The sequence below is a fragment of the Cyprinodon variegatus genome, unplaced genomic scaffold (assembly GCF_000732505.1).
Source record: "Cyprinodon variegatus isolate N-32 unplaced genomic scaffold, C_variegatus-1.0 Scaffold346, whole genome shotgun sequence".
NCBI classification, from domain to species: domain Eukaryota; kingdom Metazoa; phylum Chordata; class Actinopteri; order Cyprinodontiformes; family Cyprinodontidae; genus Cyprinodon; species Cyprinodon variegatus.
This window is the reverse complement of record NW_015150799.1, coordinates 343,848-358,815: the sequence shown is the minus strand read 5'-3', so window position 1 is coordinate 358,815 and position 14,968 is coordinate 343,848. Positions and strand designations below refer to the sequence as shown.

Here is a 14,968-nt window from a genome sequence, read left to right as displayed (position 1 = left end):
TGGTGCTTATCTGCCAAACTTAAATCTCAGCAACTGTGGCGAACTTTTTTAACATTTAGTTGCTAGACTGGATATTTATTACGGATCTGTGTAATATAGTTTATAATCTATGAAGTGCAAGTCTCAATAGAAATTTTCTAAGCTCACAAACTAGGGACTGTAGAGACCCACTTTCTTGTCTAAATACCCCGTGCCACAGTTAAAACTTGAATCTTTAAACATGGAAAACATAAGCTTCCGACAATATAATCTCACTATCACACTAAATGACTACAGTTACTTAGTCTGTTTAAATCACTATGGTAAGTCGCTCACTAAAACATGACGACAATGATGGGGGAGTTTTTCATGTCCCTGGAGTAGGACCATTAAATGCAGCTGAAAATTACACAATGTAGCTTTGAATTCATATTCATTCATTATTTACAAGTAATTAAACTATGGTTATGATCATAGATAACCATAATTATGTAACAAGTTCCGGATTGTTAAACTTACTGATTACATTTTTATCGGCTTGCCATACTCCCTATGCCCTTACATATCTTAACTTGTTTTTTCTTGATGAAGTGTGTGGTTTTGATTGGATCTTTACCATTTAGCTAGTATTTTTTTCAAACGTTACCTTTAAAATTTGCTTTAGGTATGCGTCTTTCGAAGTTAGTAAATGTAAGTAGCAGATTGGTAAGGAGAAAACCCACCAGCACCTTAAGTCACAATATATGAAGAATTACAAAATATGGCGTAATACCAGACATTTTATCACCCCAAAAAGGACAAATGCTGATAAAATGTGATGTGAAGTTTTGTTTTAAAAGTTAAAAGCAATGGCTGTGGCTTCAAATCACCCAAACAGCTCCAGGAGGCAAAGGCTGTGACAAAGGAAGTCTCCAGCCTGCAGTCATACCTGTCTCAGTGTTTTACCACATTGGAGGCTCCATCAGGATTTGTGGGGATTTCTCTTAAAGGGAAAATGGAGCTTCAACTGAAGCAGGAATGACAAACCACAGCTGAATACGGGGAGCTTTTGAGGGTCCTCATCTGTACAGTACTAACGGGGTCTTTAAACTTTACACTGGTAAATTTCACAATGTCAATCAGAACGAATTAAAAAACAATAGTCTTACATTTATATCAGCTGAGTTCCTGTAGATCATTTTTGATACATTTTGCATTTAATTTGTTTTGTTTCATTTTTTCTAGCATTTTAAAGTACAGCTTTAAAGTTAGTTATAATTCAGATATGTTATAGATGTAATCAGTAGTCCTAAAATCAGGACTGGATTCAGTCATATACAGATACAACTGTCAGTTAAAGTGGAAAATAAAAAAGTTAATTTGATCAAAAAAGTTAATTTGATCATATCAAACAAAATGAACTATTTTCCAGTGGAACATAAAGTAATATGTTAGTAATTCAAATACCTTTTTATAAAGGTCAAATATTTTGTGAAACTTAAAATTAGTTTTATTCAAAGCTGCTTAGAAAACATACAGATGTGGTGCAACATTTGAACACACTCATTATGACAGAAGATCATTTTGGGCTTTAATGATTCATTAGTGCTGTTTTTTTTTTCCAAGATAATAAGCAATTTATTTTAAACTCAACACAACACCCAGTTTGCATAGTTCTGGCTAAATATTCAACAGTTAATAGCTGAAATCTTAGTGTTCATTAAAGTTAGTTGGTTTCCTTGTGCTGACAAACATTTATTTTAAACAGACTTTTGCGAAAGCCTAATTTAAGCCTGTTTCATGTCATTTAAAATCTGTGTGTTCTAATCTGATGTGTGTGTTTGGGATAATTGCCCTGTTAAAAACCCCAGTGGTTCTGACGAAACATGGGAGGCAGTCTGGACTGAAGCAAATCGAGTTACAAACTCAAATACGTGGTGGGATTTTAAATGGAAAATTATTAGCAGATATTTCAGGACCCCAGATGTAGTTGCAAAGATGTATCCTAAAGTACCAAGATTGTGCTTGGAGAGACTTAGGCTCAGCAGTCCCCAATCATACATAAATTTTTTGGTCATGCCCCAAACTTCAGAACTGTTGGGATGAGGTGTACAGGGCTATAAACCATATCTTCCTTGAAGATTTGGGTTATATTTCTTATGTTGCTGCTATTTGTCAAATATCCATTACTGTAAAAATGCCTATAGCTGTATATTGGTTATTTATTCTCCAGGTGCACAGTATTTATATCGTTAAAACACTTTACAGTACAATATCTCATTTGTTTATTTTTTTAACTCTTTAGTATTATGTTATTCTTATACACTTTTCTATATTTTTTTTCTACAATCCTTTTTCTGTTGTAAACACAGAATATCCCCATTGTGGGACAATAAAGGATTTTCTATTCTATTCTATTCTATTAAGTTATGTTTTACAAGGATGTAACTGTTGCATTACTTGGTTTTATGCCAGATGGTTTGCAGCAATGCGCTAAAGCATATCTGTTAAATGTCCTTTTTACAGCAGCCCTGATATGAATTACAATCAGGTGGAACCACCTTCCTACGACTTATGGGTTCAAAAAAAATTAAGTAGAATAAAATAGAATAGAATAGAATAGAATAGAATAGAATAGAATAGAATAGAATAGAATAGAATAGAAAATCCCTTTTTTCTCCCACAATGGGAAAATTCTGGTGTTGCAGCAGCAAAGAGACTATAGGAAATTATGGAAATTGTATAAAATGGAAAAGTTACCTACTCATAAAGACTTCAGAAAAGCACTTTTAGCCTGCGCTGGGGGCAAGCTAAAGCTATGTTCATGTAAATAAGCCCACCTTGGTCTTTTGGCATGTAGTGCATGCTGTTCCCCTAAAAGTGTACCCTTATTGTAGGGATGTGTGGTGATGAGTCTACAAATGTAATGCTGAGGTTGTAGGATATCATGCTAAGATGGTTATTTTATGGATAACTTCATATTGTCAACATTTGTGTTATTTACCACTGATGTATGGCTGTATAATTGCTCTGTAAAAATAAATGTGTAAGTTCTAAACAAAAAACAAAATAAATATATTATAGAGGAAAAGCTCATCATGATAATTCCTCCACAACCATCCCGTAATGTGCCCACAAGCATGATTCGACCTGAAAATGATTTTCCTCGTCCAAGTGGACAGTTTGTTATATAATAGATAGAACATGGAAATATGAAAATTGATGTCAAATGTAGTTTAATTGTATAGCTTTGTGGTTGTGAGAGAATTGATTAAATGAAATGGATTTTATGTTTAAATCCTGTTCTGAACCAGAAAAGGAATATCCCAGAATAATCAAAATGAGACTCACAGCCACGGTGAGTGTATTTAAAAACTTCTGCCTGTCACAGCATGTGGCTGGGAATTGGAAGATGAAACCACCAAATGACAAAATGTTTGACGTATCCCTCAGCTCAATGTAGAATTGCATTTTGAAAATGCAATTTTACCGCAGTTTAAAAAAAGGCCTTTTTCCCTCATTTCCGAATTGGAAAAGAATTAGCATAATTGCCTCATAGTGCCTAAATTGGCATCTGTAAATTTTAATTTGATAATAAATCTCCTCTATGTGGGGGGTGTGGGGAGGTGCAGGATGGAATTAGATTACAGTCTTGGATCTCATTAGAGATATTTGACAAAGGTCTTTTTCATAATGCTGAGATGTCATCAGCTGGAATCTGAAGAAAATTAATTCATTTTCTTAGTGGGGCACTGGTCTGAAACCCTCCTTTTAATTATGCTCTTTCTTTCAGCTCCCATCTTTTCTCCTTCAAAAAAAACCTCTAATCTTCTTTAAACACTTCACTGAAACTCTCATGTTTTATATATTTTTTTCTAATATTGTTCCATAATTTCTCCTTCTACTTTTAACCTTTTCTTTCATCATATTGGCCTAAAATGTCATTCAAATTTTAATTTTTTTTTATTTTATTTCAAATCTAATCTTTAATATGCTGACCTTTGGGTTAAAACATATATATTCAGATCTATAGGTTTAGTTTAATTTCATATCAGACATTCATGTCAGGCTTTCAGGATGGTTCATATATTTTCTTTCATCATCAGTTTTTCTTGTGAAATGCTAAGTTGTACCTCACCTCTGATTGCTACTTTCTTTATATTTCAGGAATCCAGAATAAACTGCATCCGCATCGCTCGCAAAGGTAATTCAGAGCTTTACTTTATCATTCAGCCAACAGTCTCATTAAACGTTTTGTGAGGGTTTTTCTGTTTAAAAAGCTAGGAAATAACCATAAGGATGTATTGTGTTTTAAGTGTGTGTGTGTTTGGTGCACTTTTGTTTACCCTTTTCTTAAGTACAAAGGTTTAGATCTCGCCAAATGTTCTCTGATGGTTTCTTGTTGTTCAACAGTGGGCCCCAGAGAAAAGGGCAACAGGCAGGGAGGGATTAGAGGTCAGGCTTTCATCCTACTTGTTTGGGGGCAGACACTAGAATACACCACATCAAACTAGTCTCTTTGTTCTCATCAGCAGCCCACTAGATAGCTACATCTGAGAGCTCCGACCTCGGTTGCGTCCAAAAAGGTTCTCCAGATCAAAACCTCCAGATGGAGCTACCTTGGCCTCTCAGTATAAGAAAGTGCTGCCCCCTCCGCGCTTCTATTCCTCTGCTCCTCAGCGTTCCAATTCAAAAGACATGAAAAGGGCAGAGACATTGACTCTAAGTCCTGATGGCAGGAGAATCTTTGCCACAGTACGCTGTCATATCATGGCGAATAAAAGTCATGTATTTATAGTTATCGTTGCTGCAACAGTAAGCGGAGCCTTGTAAGTCAATTGATTTAGAGGGTTGCCTCTTTTCCTTTTTTCTTTTTTTTTTGAGAAGGCTGCATAACGAGAGATGAGGCTCTCCTCAAGCATAAAGCCAAAAGGCAAAGCTCAGCTCTCACTCCATCTGCCTCCCACTACCCAGTTGGGCATTGATTAATTATGCTTTCTTACGGCAAGGAGCTGAACACTGCGCTGGCCTCGTGCCTTTTGACACGAAATGCTGCTAAAGAACGGAATGCAATAGTGCAGTAAGATATTAACAATGTCACAAAAAGAGAGGAAATGGAAGAGAAAGTAACTTAAAAGCAATACTGTATGAGTAATGCACTCTTAGGATTTAACCCATTTCCTGGGGCTGCGTGTAGACCAAAAAGCCACAGTTTTTACCAAGGATATCCACGAGTCCCTTTCTCCAAGTCAACTGAGGGCGAAGTCACGTCTCAAATCTCTGATGACTTAAAATATTTTCTAATCAAATCCATGATGCTATGCTACTCTTGCATTTTCAATACCTACAGGAAGCGGCTACACTTAGCTTAAGTTAATGTTTTTTTCTTGACACCTCTCTGACATGATAGTTTACTGGTTTTAATGACGTCTACCAAGTTCATGTCTGCTTCTCTGCTGCAACTTAAAGTAAATTTAACCTGATCTAAAATGTCAATCCGTGAATCTTTAATTACTTTGTGGCTCAAAAACCTGGTTATCTGACACACACACAAAAAAATAAATAATAGGAATGAAAGATAAAAAAAAAATAGATATTGAATCATTGTTAAAGCAAGTTAATTTATTTTCCCACCATAAAATTCAGTTTCAATCAGGAAAATTCATCCTTAAACAAACGCATTCAATTACAAAGTACATGAAAACATATTCAGTCAGATCAAAGGGTTATTTCTATTTTGGTTCTGTGGTTTTCTTTATTTAAAAAGAAAACTTTATATTTTTTTCTTTTTGTGAATTGTAAAGTTTTTAATCAACCACATTTTTATGCATCAAAGTTCAACATTACAACTGAAATATTTTGCCTTTGAGGTATTTTTCTTGCGTTACCGAATGCAATATACTGAAAAGTTTCAAACGCTACATCAAATTACTCAGTTGAAAAACTAGTCATTTACAAAACAACATTTAAAAAAATGTTTGTAATAGAACTCCTGCCACTTAGTTTCCAAGTAGAATTATGAGACAATTTGTTTATAGGAACTTAAAGCTATTAAACTCCCAACAAATTTCGATAGTCTCTCCTTTATAAACATAGGAAACTGTGTTTGACTAAGCTGCAAATTTAGCACGTTTAGGATTACGTTATACATTCTTTGAAGATGATGTTAGCTGGAAATCTCATGCAAACTGCTGGCTTCTCTGTGTTGCTGGAGTTGTTTCTTTTCCCGTGTAGTTGCTCTCAATGATTCCTTGGCCATTAACATAACCTCTGCATCATCAGGTCCTGAGCCATTATTATCAAGCAGCCCATCACAGGTAAAGTGGAGGCAAATGATTCTGGCTTGGATAACAGAGCTGGAGATTACATTTCAACTTCCAGGTGACAGTTTAATTAAGGATCCTCTGGCAGGCACAACACAACAATAGACTTCCATTTCTCCCCTAAGTGCCAATTTCCACCACAGGGCAGCAGGCAGGTGCTTGGATTCATGTGAAAATCTATTTCATGCTCATGTTTGGCTTAATAGAAATTTTTGAAGCTAAATATGACAAAACAGTCTTCTCTGTCCAAAACATTATGAAACGGAAATGGAATTTCCTCAGCTCCTCATCTACATGTTTAACAGCTTTAAGTTTTAACTAATTTTAAATGAAAAGACAATGCTGGATATACATTTATTACGAGGAATATTTTATAGTGATCAGCTTCTTAGAGGCTGAATGATTTGCTGTTTTACTTATCAGATACATAAAACACCTGTGAAATGCTTTCTATTAATGGACCTCAGCCATTGTAAAATGAGACCAGTGACTTATATTCTGCACTGCATTTTTCCAGATGCTGATTATTTATTAATAACCCTGACAAGGACTAAAATTATATTTTACCACTCTTGTCTTTGTTTGTGATGGGGGTTCAAAAGCAGTGCCCATGGCTGCTGATAGTTTGGCTAAAACACGGCTGTATTTTTATTGTCCCTGCCCTAGATCTGATTTTTTCCCCCTCTTAGCAGACTGTGAGATAGCGCTCTGTCCCCAGGCGTGCTCTGACTTTCTCCTGCTCTCCAGATAGTTTGAGCTGTTCCATTGGGATCAGAGGGGTTGGTTTCAGGGCTGTCAAAGCCTGGAGGACAGGCTGGCAGTGGGTAGGATTTAAAAAAAAAAAGTAGATCAGTGGGCACCACTAACAAGACAAAGACAGCCCCGCTGCTCAGCACCATTTACATAAGTATGAAGCTTTACGGTGGAGAAATGAATAACCTGCTATTATGGTAATGACCTTTTCGCTGGATAACGGACACCAGGGCACCTTGAGATTATGCCGCGGGCCTGGGTAGATTGTTCTGACTGAGAACAGGATATTTCATTCATTTTCTATTTAAAATTAACCTCAAAGTATCATTGTAAGTATTATAACACATCTATATACATTTTGTACATAGAAATGTAGTATTATTGCAATTGGAGGCCCTACTCAATCTTTAGGCAGACTGCAGAGTGACAGTTGTACAGCCCACAGTCAGTGACACATTTCATATGAAGGGTAAACCAGGAAAGATAATTGTTCAAAAGATATGGGTTCCACTATGTTATGTGGTCACCACAGCCTCATATGAATAATGAAGCAAAGCTTATTCAAATGTCTGAGGGAGTTTTACAACTACGGCTGCAGCTAGTGCTTCATATGCATTGTATACATATTTATATAGAACTGTTGCTACAGCTTTCATATTGCTCGTTTTAATCCTGTTTTTAATCAGAAATAATACCAAAAATGCAATATTTGCATTTAGAAATGAAAGTGCCAGAGGTGGGAGGGAAGGTGGAAAGGCTCAGAGTATCTGTGTTTGAGGTGCACTGTGCACAATCAGTGATCATTTGCAAAGCAAAGGGCAATGTTAGTCCAGTCACCCACTAGCTAATTTTAAGAGCAAAAAATGCTTCCATCTGAAGCATCATCAGAGCTGAATGGAGGTGTTGCAGGCACAATCACCGGAGGAATTAGTAATATTGATTAAATTGATGCCTTTATTTCTTTCACAAATAGATTTTTTGATGGGGCAAAACAACACCATAAAGTGGCAATGTATGGTTTTGGAGGCAATATTGCTATAATGTTGAACTTGAGAAGGAAAAAAAATAAATAAATAAAAAAAAATAAATAAAAAAAAATAAAATAAATATATATATATATATATATATATATATATATATATATATATATTTCTACTTTGATATTCAAATGTAGGTGTTTGTAATTTAGATAGCATGTGGAGGAAGAGGAACAACTAAAACAGGTAGGACAGTAGGTCCTGTGGACCAGAATGGAAGACCTATGGTCTGCACTAGACGTCTTCAACCCTAGTCCTCAGGGCCCACTGTAAAGGATGTTTTAGGTGTTCACCTACTGCAATACACTTGACTTAAACAGACGGGTGATTAAAATATTTCTGCAACCCTCAACGTTTGAAGAGGTAATGCATAATTTGATGAAGTTTTTGCTAAAGCAAAGACACGTCTTAGGAATGAGGTGCAGAGGGCCCTAATCTTAACCATCTCATCTACATTGAAGATCTGAGATACCAGAGCCAACAAAGCAGACAAGTTTAAGGCCGCTACTAAAGCTGCAGACAGGGAACACACCACTGCTGGTAAATCATGTAAAAGGAACCTTTATTATGTTGTATTAAGTAAGATTTTTTGAGAAAAATATGTGTTTTATCCCGACTTAGATCAAAAAATTAAATACATTTAGGTTTGTATGATTTGTTAATTAATTGACCTTCAGGCGAACAAAGTTGTCAGAAATAATTGTGACTCAAAAACTTGAAATATAGTAACACATAGAAAAAGTGCAGCATTTCATACCTACAACATTTATTTTTTATTTTTCTGTTTAGAAAAAAACTCTTCTAGGAAACCATTGATAAAGACCATTTTATCAAGGTCCTGCTTCAATGATAAAACATTAAAACACTAAAACATTGAATGGCTAAAAGATCTGGAACAGCCGAGACACTGTTCAGATGAGCATATAATAAAAATATATAACAACCATGTATGGTGCTGTTTAAAAATGAATACCTCTATCTTCCTTACATCTAAACTTGCAGTCTGTTTCCTTCACTCCCCTTAGAATTGGCAAGAATATTAGCTAGAAAAGCTGTACAGAGTATCCCTAATGCGTTTTTGGAACGTTGGGTGCAGAAAGTATGTAAATCAACATTTAGGTTTAGGGATGAGTCCTGGGACAATAGTGAATCTTTCTGGTTAAGAGAATATGTTACAGAGTTACATTACAATGTTGTGGGAACAGGTTGTTTTCCACACATGCAAAGAGGGAAGAGTGGCTACCTGCAACTGTTAATAGAATCCTTTTTTTTTATTCACCCTAAATTCGGAGCTTAACCACTATGTTGTGCTTCTGAGCCTCACTGCTCTTTTCTTCCCTCCTTCATTCTCCCGACCTCGCGGAGCCCCTGGATCGCTTTCAAAACATGTCTCCCTGTTTTAATTGACTTACTGCAAATTGCAAGGGGTCCCAATTTTACTCACGTGATCTTATTTTAATCACTTTCAATAACATAAAACAGTTAGGGAAAACTGCTTGAGGTAACAGCTAGAGTTCCCTTAGTGTGCATGCGTGTCCACTTTCAAACACAGAGGTTGCTTGGTAATTGGTGGGTTTAATGCAGTCTGACAATCTGGATGTTTGATATTGTGAATAGGAGTTTAGCCATATTGTTCTTATTTTTGTAGGTACAGTTTCGCTAGTAGACAGTGTTTGATGCATAGTGCAGGAGCTACATCAATTATTTTATCCTTCTGTCAAACTAGTAACCCTTGATGATTCAAGATCAGACCACTCTAAAACATAAAAAGAGAGGTCTAGTTTGTTACTTTTCCTCCATGTTCTGAACAGTTTTTTTTTTTTAAACATTTTAATAAAAATCATTTGAACAAACATCAGTCCTATACATGCCTATTATCTGTATCTCAATAAAAGAAAATGGGGGCATTTCTAAAATCAGCTTTTTCATTCACTCTTTTGGAGGGAGTGCCCAAAAATAATATATTTTGTACTCTTGTGCAAAGGCTGAAATTTTCCATTTTCCATTATATTCCATTTTTTGTTTCTAGCCGCCTGCAAGGATCACCGTAAAGCCATGGAGGTGTCTCAGCACACTGAGGAGATGGGACTGATCCTGGGCATCTGCGCTGGAGGTCTGGTGGTCTTGATCCTCCTGCTTGGTGCCGTCATCATCGTCATTAAGAAAGGGTAAATGACTCCTACCTAATTGTTCTGTGCATTAAAAACATGCCTCATTTTGCACAATCATGCCATATCTGCCACATCTTTGCATTTCATTTCTGAACAGCTCAGTGACCACCTTTTATGCGCCTGATGAACTTTGATGAAGGTCATGCTTTCCAGGGAATAGGCAGGTCCAACAAGCAGCGCTGTGTTGTTTTCCTATCCCAGAGGAAGCAAACAGTGCTCTTGTGCAGAGCCTATCTGAGTGTGAAGTATTTAATTAAAGGTGGATGCAATTCAATTAAATCGCCTAATTACACACACTGAGCAGAGGCCTGACCCTTAAATGAAATGGCAATTGGGAGAGGAAAGGTGTCCCTTCAGAGATTATTAGCCAATGATCCCTCAAGTGAATTATTTGCACCTTTAGCTCTTCCACTTAGATACCTTCACCATGGGTCTTTTCCAAGTCAAAGTATCCAACAGTTAGAGTATAGCTTTCCAAATGAGGAGTCAGTGTTCCACCTAAACAATTGAACATACTAAAATGGCCGATAGTTGAAGTCACTATTCTGCACACTGGGCCCTGAGCCTCTATAGCTTTTTGTCATGGAGATTGATTGCCAGATTGGCTGTGACAGGAAGCCACACAGCTCAGTCCTCGAGGTGTAACGGCCAGAAAATGAGTCGATTGAAAGTTTGTCTACCGCTGTGTGTTTGATCTGCCAGCAGCTGGTTGATCCACTCACATATGTCATAAGGCTGCCTGCACAGCTGGACTCTTTATTTTCACTGTAATCAATGCATTCTCTTCTCAGCTGGCATTGCTTTCATCTTACATATCTTCTTTTTCTTGATTCCCCCCCACCTTCCTCCCTTTGCTGCGCTCTTGCCAGAAGGGACCACTACTCTTATTATCCGTAAGTGTCTCCACCTCTCATCTGGGGATTCATCATTTACATGCTTAAGCTCCTGCTTATCATTCATCAGTTGAAGGGATAAATTCAACACAGTATTTCTATATGTTAAATACGGTGCCTTGAATACCTCTCAACATTTTTATTCCATTTTACCACATTATAACACGAATTGCAATGCATACATTTTTTAGGGGTGGGGAAGTTAAGTGGACCCTTTTCAAAGCTTGTCATAAATGAGAAGTTAAATAGCTACTCTGATTCCCATACATTTATCTTAGTACAGGTTTTATCTTTCACCTAAATAAAATAAACAGGGATATCCTATGTGTAAGCTAAGCTTATTTTATATACAGTTGTTCTATAATGTTTGCCATTCAAGAGGTCAAATGTAATTCTGCAGAGATCCACAGCAGAGGTGGGAAAAAAAATCTACATAAAGCTGGTCTTTATAAAGGAGATTGAAAAAACACAGGGTATATAGGGGACACGGCCATGTGGGTTAAGATGGTCTTCTTAAATGAGACTAAAAATGAACTCTTTGTCTTACATGTGAAATCTAGTGTCGGCCAAAAAACCTATACCAGGTATAAACCTAAACATTACCACCATGTTGTAATACATAGGGTTGGAAGCATTATGCTGAGGGAATAATTCCCATAATCAGATGAAGGAAGCTGGTTAATTTGAAGATAGATGGAGATAAAAGACAGGATATACAAGAAAGAAACATGTTGGATGCTGATAAAGGACCTGTAGCAGGAGAAGGAGCTTGAGCATATAGCAGTGGTGGTTTCTCATTAAACACTAGGGGGCGAAACTTCTCCTGTATATTTTATAAGATAATTTGTCAAATATGCATTGTTAAACTTAGTAATTTTTTCCTTAAAATGAATTAAATATGCGCTAAAATGCGATCAATTTTATGGGTATGTTCTGCATTAATCAACTGTTGAGCCTACTCTCCGACGCAATCTCCCGTGTGCTTTGGAGCAGCAAGACACTGCCCGTTAGCCTCTACGTCTAAGTTTAAGCTTCCCTGTACTGACGTGTGAAAAAAGCAAGAAAGTAGAGCCCTGATTGAAAAACATACAAAAATCCATCACTTCCTGTCAGCTTAAACCTATTTAGGGGTCTATAGAGCAGGGGCGGGTTTTGAAACTGGTTGCTAGATGCTGATTGGCCGAACACACTGTATGACTGACAGTGCCCAGACATAGGGGATGGTTCTCCTCATGATGCTCAGAGGTGGGAGGAAAATGGATCATTCAGTCGAAATAGTCGTCTTGCACTGAACTCTTGCTGTGGTTTCTAGAGTTTATTATTTCCCAGCTTTTTATAACTGCGGTTTTCAACCGTTGTAGTATTGTGTTTTATGTGTTTCAACTTTTTTAATGCAATTTGTCACATTCAGATTTAATTAACACCACTGAGCCTCCCCTGTTTCAGAGAGCAGCAGCCGCCACTGGCATACAATGAAGCAACAATGAAATGGTTTAGGTCGGGGATGTCAAACTAAAGTCCTCGAGGGCCTTCATCCTGCAACGTTTAGATTTCTCTGTGGTCCAACACACCTGAATCAAATGGCTTAATTACCTCCTCAGTTGAAGTCAAGTACTCCAGAGTCCTGCAAAGAACCCTATTATTTAATTCAGGTGGGTTAAAGCAGACATGCGTCTAACAAGATGCAGGACATCGGCCTTTCAGGAATGGTTTCTGACATCCCTGCTTAACATAAGTGCAAATATAGCTGAGGATCGGTGACAACAACAGGAGACTTCTGTTTGGAGATGCTCTACTTTTTGCCTCATTATGTTTGAGCAAAGAGGACCATAGATGAATAGATGGGCATGTATATATGTATGTATGTACATATGTATGTATGTATGTATATATGCATGTATGTATGAATATATGTTCTTGTAGAGACATACACCCAAAGACTTATGATTTAACTTCAGTTAAAGGTTGTTTTACAAAGAAATGATTGAGGAGCGCATAACACAAATACAAACAATACATCATTTTCCTTCCAAACCAAATTTAAGCTCTGCTAAATCAAGACGGATGCTTTAAAGTTTGTCATTTAAATGTGAACAAATCTTTTCCAAGGCCTTAGTGTAGCTGTAATTTATCACCGTTTATGCTAACCCAAAAAATGTTTCTTAGAAAACAAGTTACAAGTTTTTTTATGTTATTAAAATCCTGTGTGTTCTGTATCATAACTCTCCCTCCACCGTCTACCCTACCAGGAAACCAGTAAACAAGACTCCTATTACCTACCGGCAGGAAAAGAGCCATATGGGCTCCTTGGAGCACAGTTTCACAGACCAGAGCACCCTGCAGGAGGATGAAAGATTGGCTCTTTCCTTCATGGATTCACATACGTGTGGAACACGAAGTAAGAGACTCATACTTAGGCTCACGCTGGGTTAAATGAAATGATTCTTTAGATTGCACATGATCAGTTCTTAAAAGAGGAGCTCTATGAGCATGTTCTACCTGCCGTAATTGTTCCTAAATTATGTAAGATATAGAAAACAACTGAGTCATTTCAAATGTGTTGTATTTAGTTGCTACAGGTGTATTTTATAGGAGCCTAACTACGTTGTATAATACAGCTCCAGTTTCTTATTAAAACTGCCAATGTGCCTTTCCTTGCTCAGGTGATGCTCGTAGTTCAGTGAACGAGGCCAGCAGCCTGCTAGGGGGCTCCCCGAGGCACCAGTGCGGGCGTAAAGGCTCCCCCTACCACACAGGACAGCTCCACCCCGCAGTCCGAGTGGCCGACCTTCTCCAGCACATCAACCAGATGAAGACCGCCGAGGGCTATGGCTTTAAACAGGAATATGAGGTGAAAAGGGCACTGTTACAGTCTGTTCCCACTGACATTATAAAACAACTTAGACAGCTCTTTGTCTGGGGCTCAGGAGGTATAGCAAGTCTCCCACTCACAGGAAGGTTAGAGGTTAATTCCTTAAGTCTCTGGCCTGCATTCCAAATGTGCTTATGATACAGTATAGTCTAGTGACTGTCAGACTCCCTCCAGTGTGTTTGGCTAAAAAGACTAGCAAGTGTATTACCTATGAGTATAATAGAAAATATGGAATACTGTTTTAGAATTAGATTAACTAGAATAGCTTTTTTCTTATGAAATCTCACTAGATCATTTTCTATATTAAGCAACCAATACAACAGATTTTATAAAATGAAGGAACGAGAGAGGCTGATACCATTCCATAGGACTTTGTAAAGCCCTTCAGAAAACTAACAAACAAGCAAAAAAAAAGGCTGACTCGTGTGCTGTAAAATAAAACCAAACATAAAACAAACACAGCCAGGGAATAGCAGGTTGAAAATCCAAAACATGTAAAGATGTTAGACCTTGATACAAGTAGATCTCTACATCTGTTCTCCATTCCAGACGAAGAACACGTCTAGTGTTGTCATATTAGAGGGTTCAAAGGTAGAATGTAGTTAAGGCAGTTTTTTTAATTCTTTAATGAGGAAATAAGAACAAACTTACAAAGAACTTGACAGAGAAAACAAACCAGAGTTGGAAACAGGAAAGACAAAAATGAATGTTTCAGTTTAGATACATGAAAATTCAGCTGCTTAAATACTGGAAAGATAAAGGCAAGATAAACAGTTGTGAAGTGCGATATGGAAATAGCTGAGAAGGATCAAGGTAATGAGCTGAAGGAGCTAAAAAAACAAAAACACAAGTAAGGGATGTAACATAATGTAAATCAGATGAACACAAAAAAAATTATTAGGTATAATTGTAGATTGATTGATTGATTGATTGATTGATTGATTGATTGATTGATTGATTG

The 14,968-nt window shown here is 37.1% G+C and overlaps 1 protein-coding gene across 4 annotated transcripts in view; it reads left to right on the top strand.

The window, feature by feature from the left end:
* The window catches only part of ptpru (protein tyrosine phosphatase, receptor type U), a 267,582-nt gene that overhangs the window by 198,836 nt on the left and 53,778 nt on the right, over positions 1 to 14,968 (top strand). For 2 of the 4 annotated variants that reach the window (XM_015385718.1, XM_015385717.1), the window contains exons 13-17: positions 4,126 to 4,162; positions 10,101 to 10,239; positions 11,112 to 11,135; positions 13,385 to 13,533; positions 13,799 to 13,986. In XM_015385718.1, the coding sequence (XP_015241204.1) occupies positions 4,126 to 4,162; positions 10,101 to 10,239; positions 11,112 to 11,135; positions 13,385 to 13,533; positions 13,799 to 13,986 (537 nt within the window). The remainder of the gene's footprint in view (positions 1 to 4,125; positions 4,163 to 10,100; positions 10,240 to 11,111; positions 11,136 to 13,384; positions 13,534 to 13,798; positions 13,987 to 14,968) is intronic. The other 2 variants (XM_015385720.1, XM_015385719.1) reach the window with 1 other exon arrangement.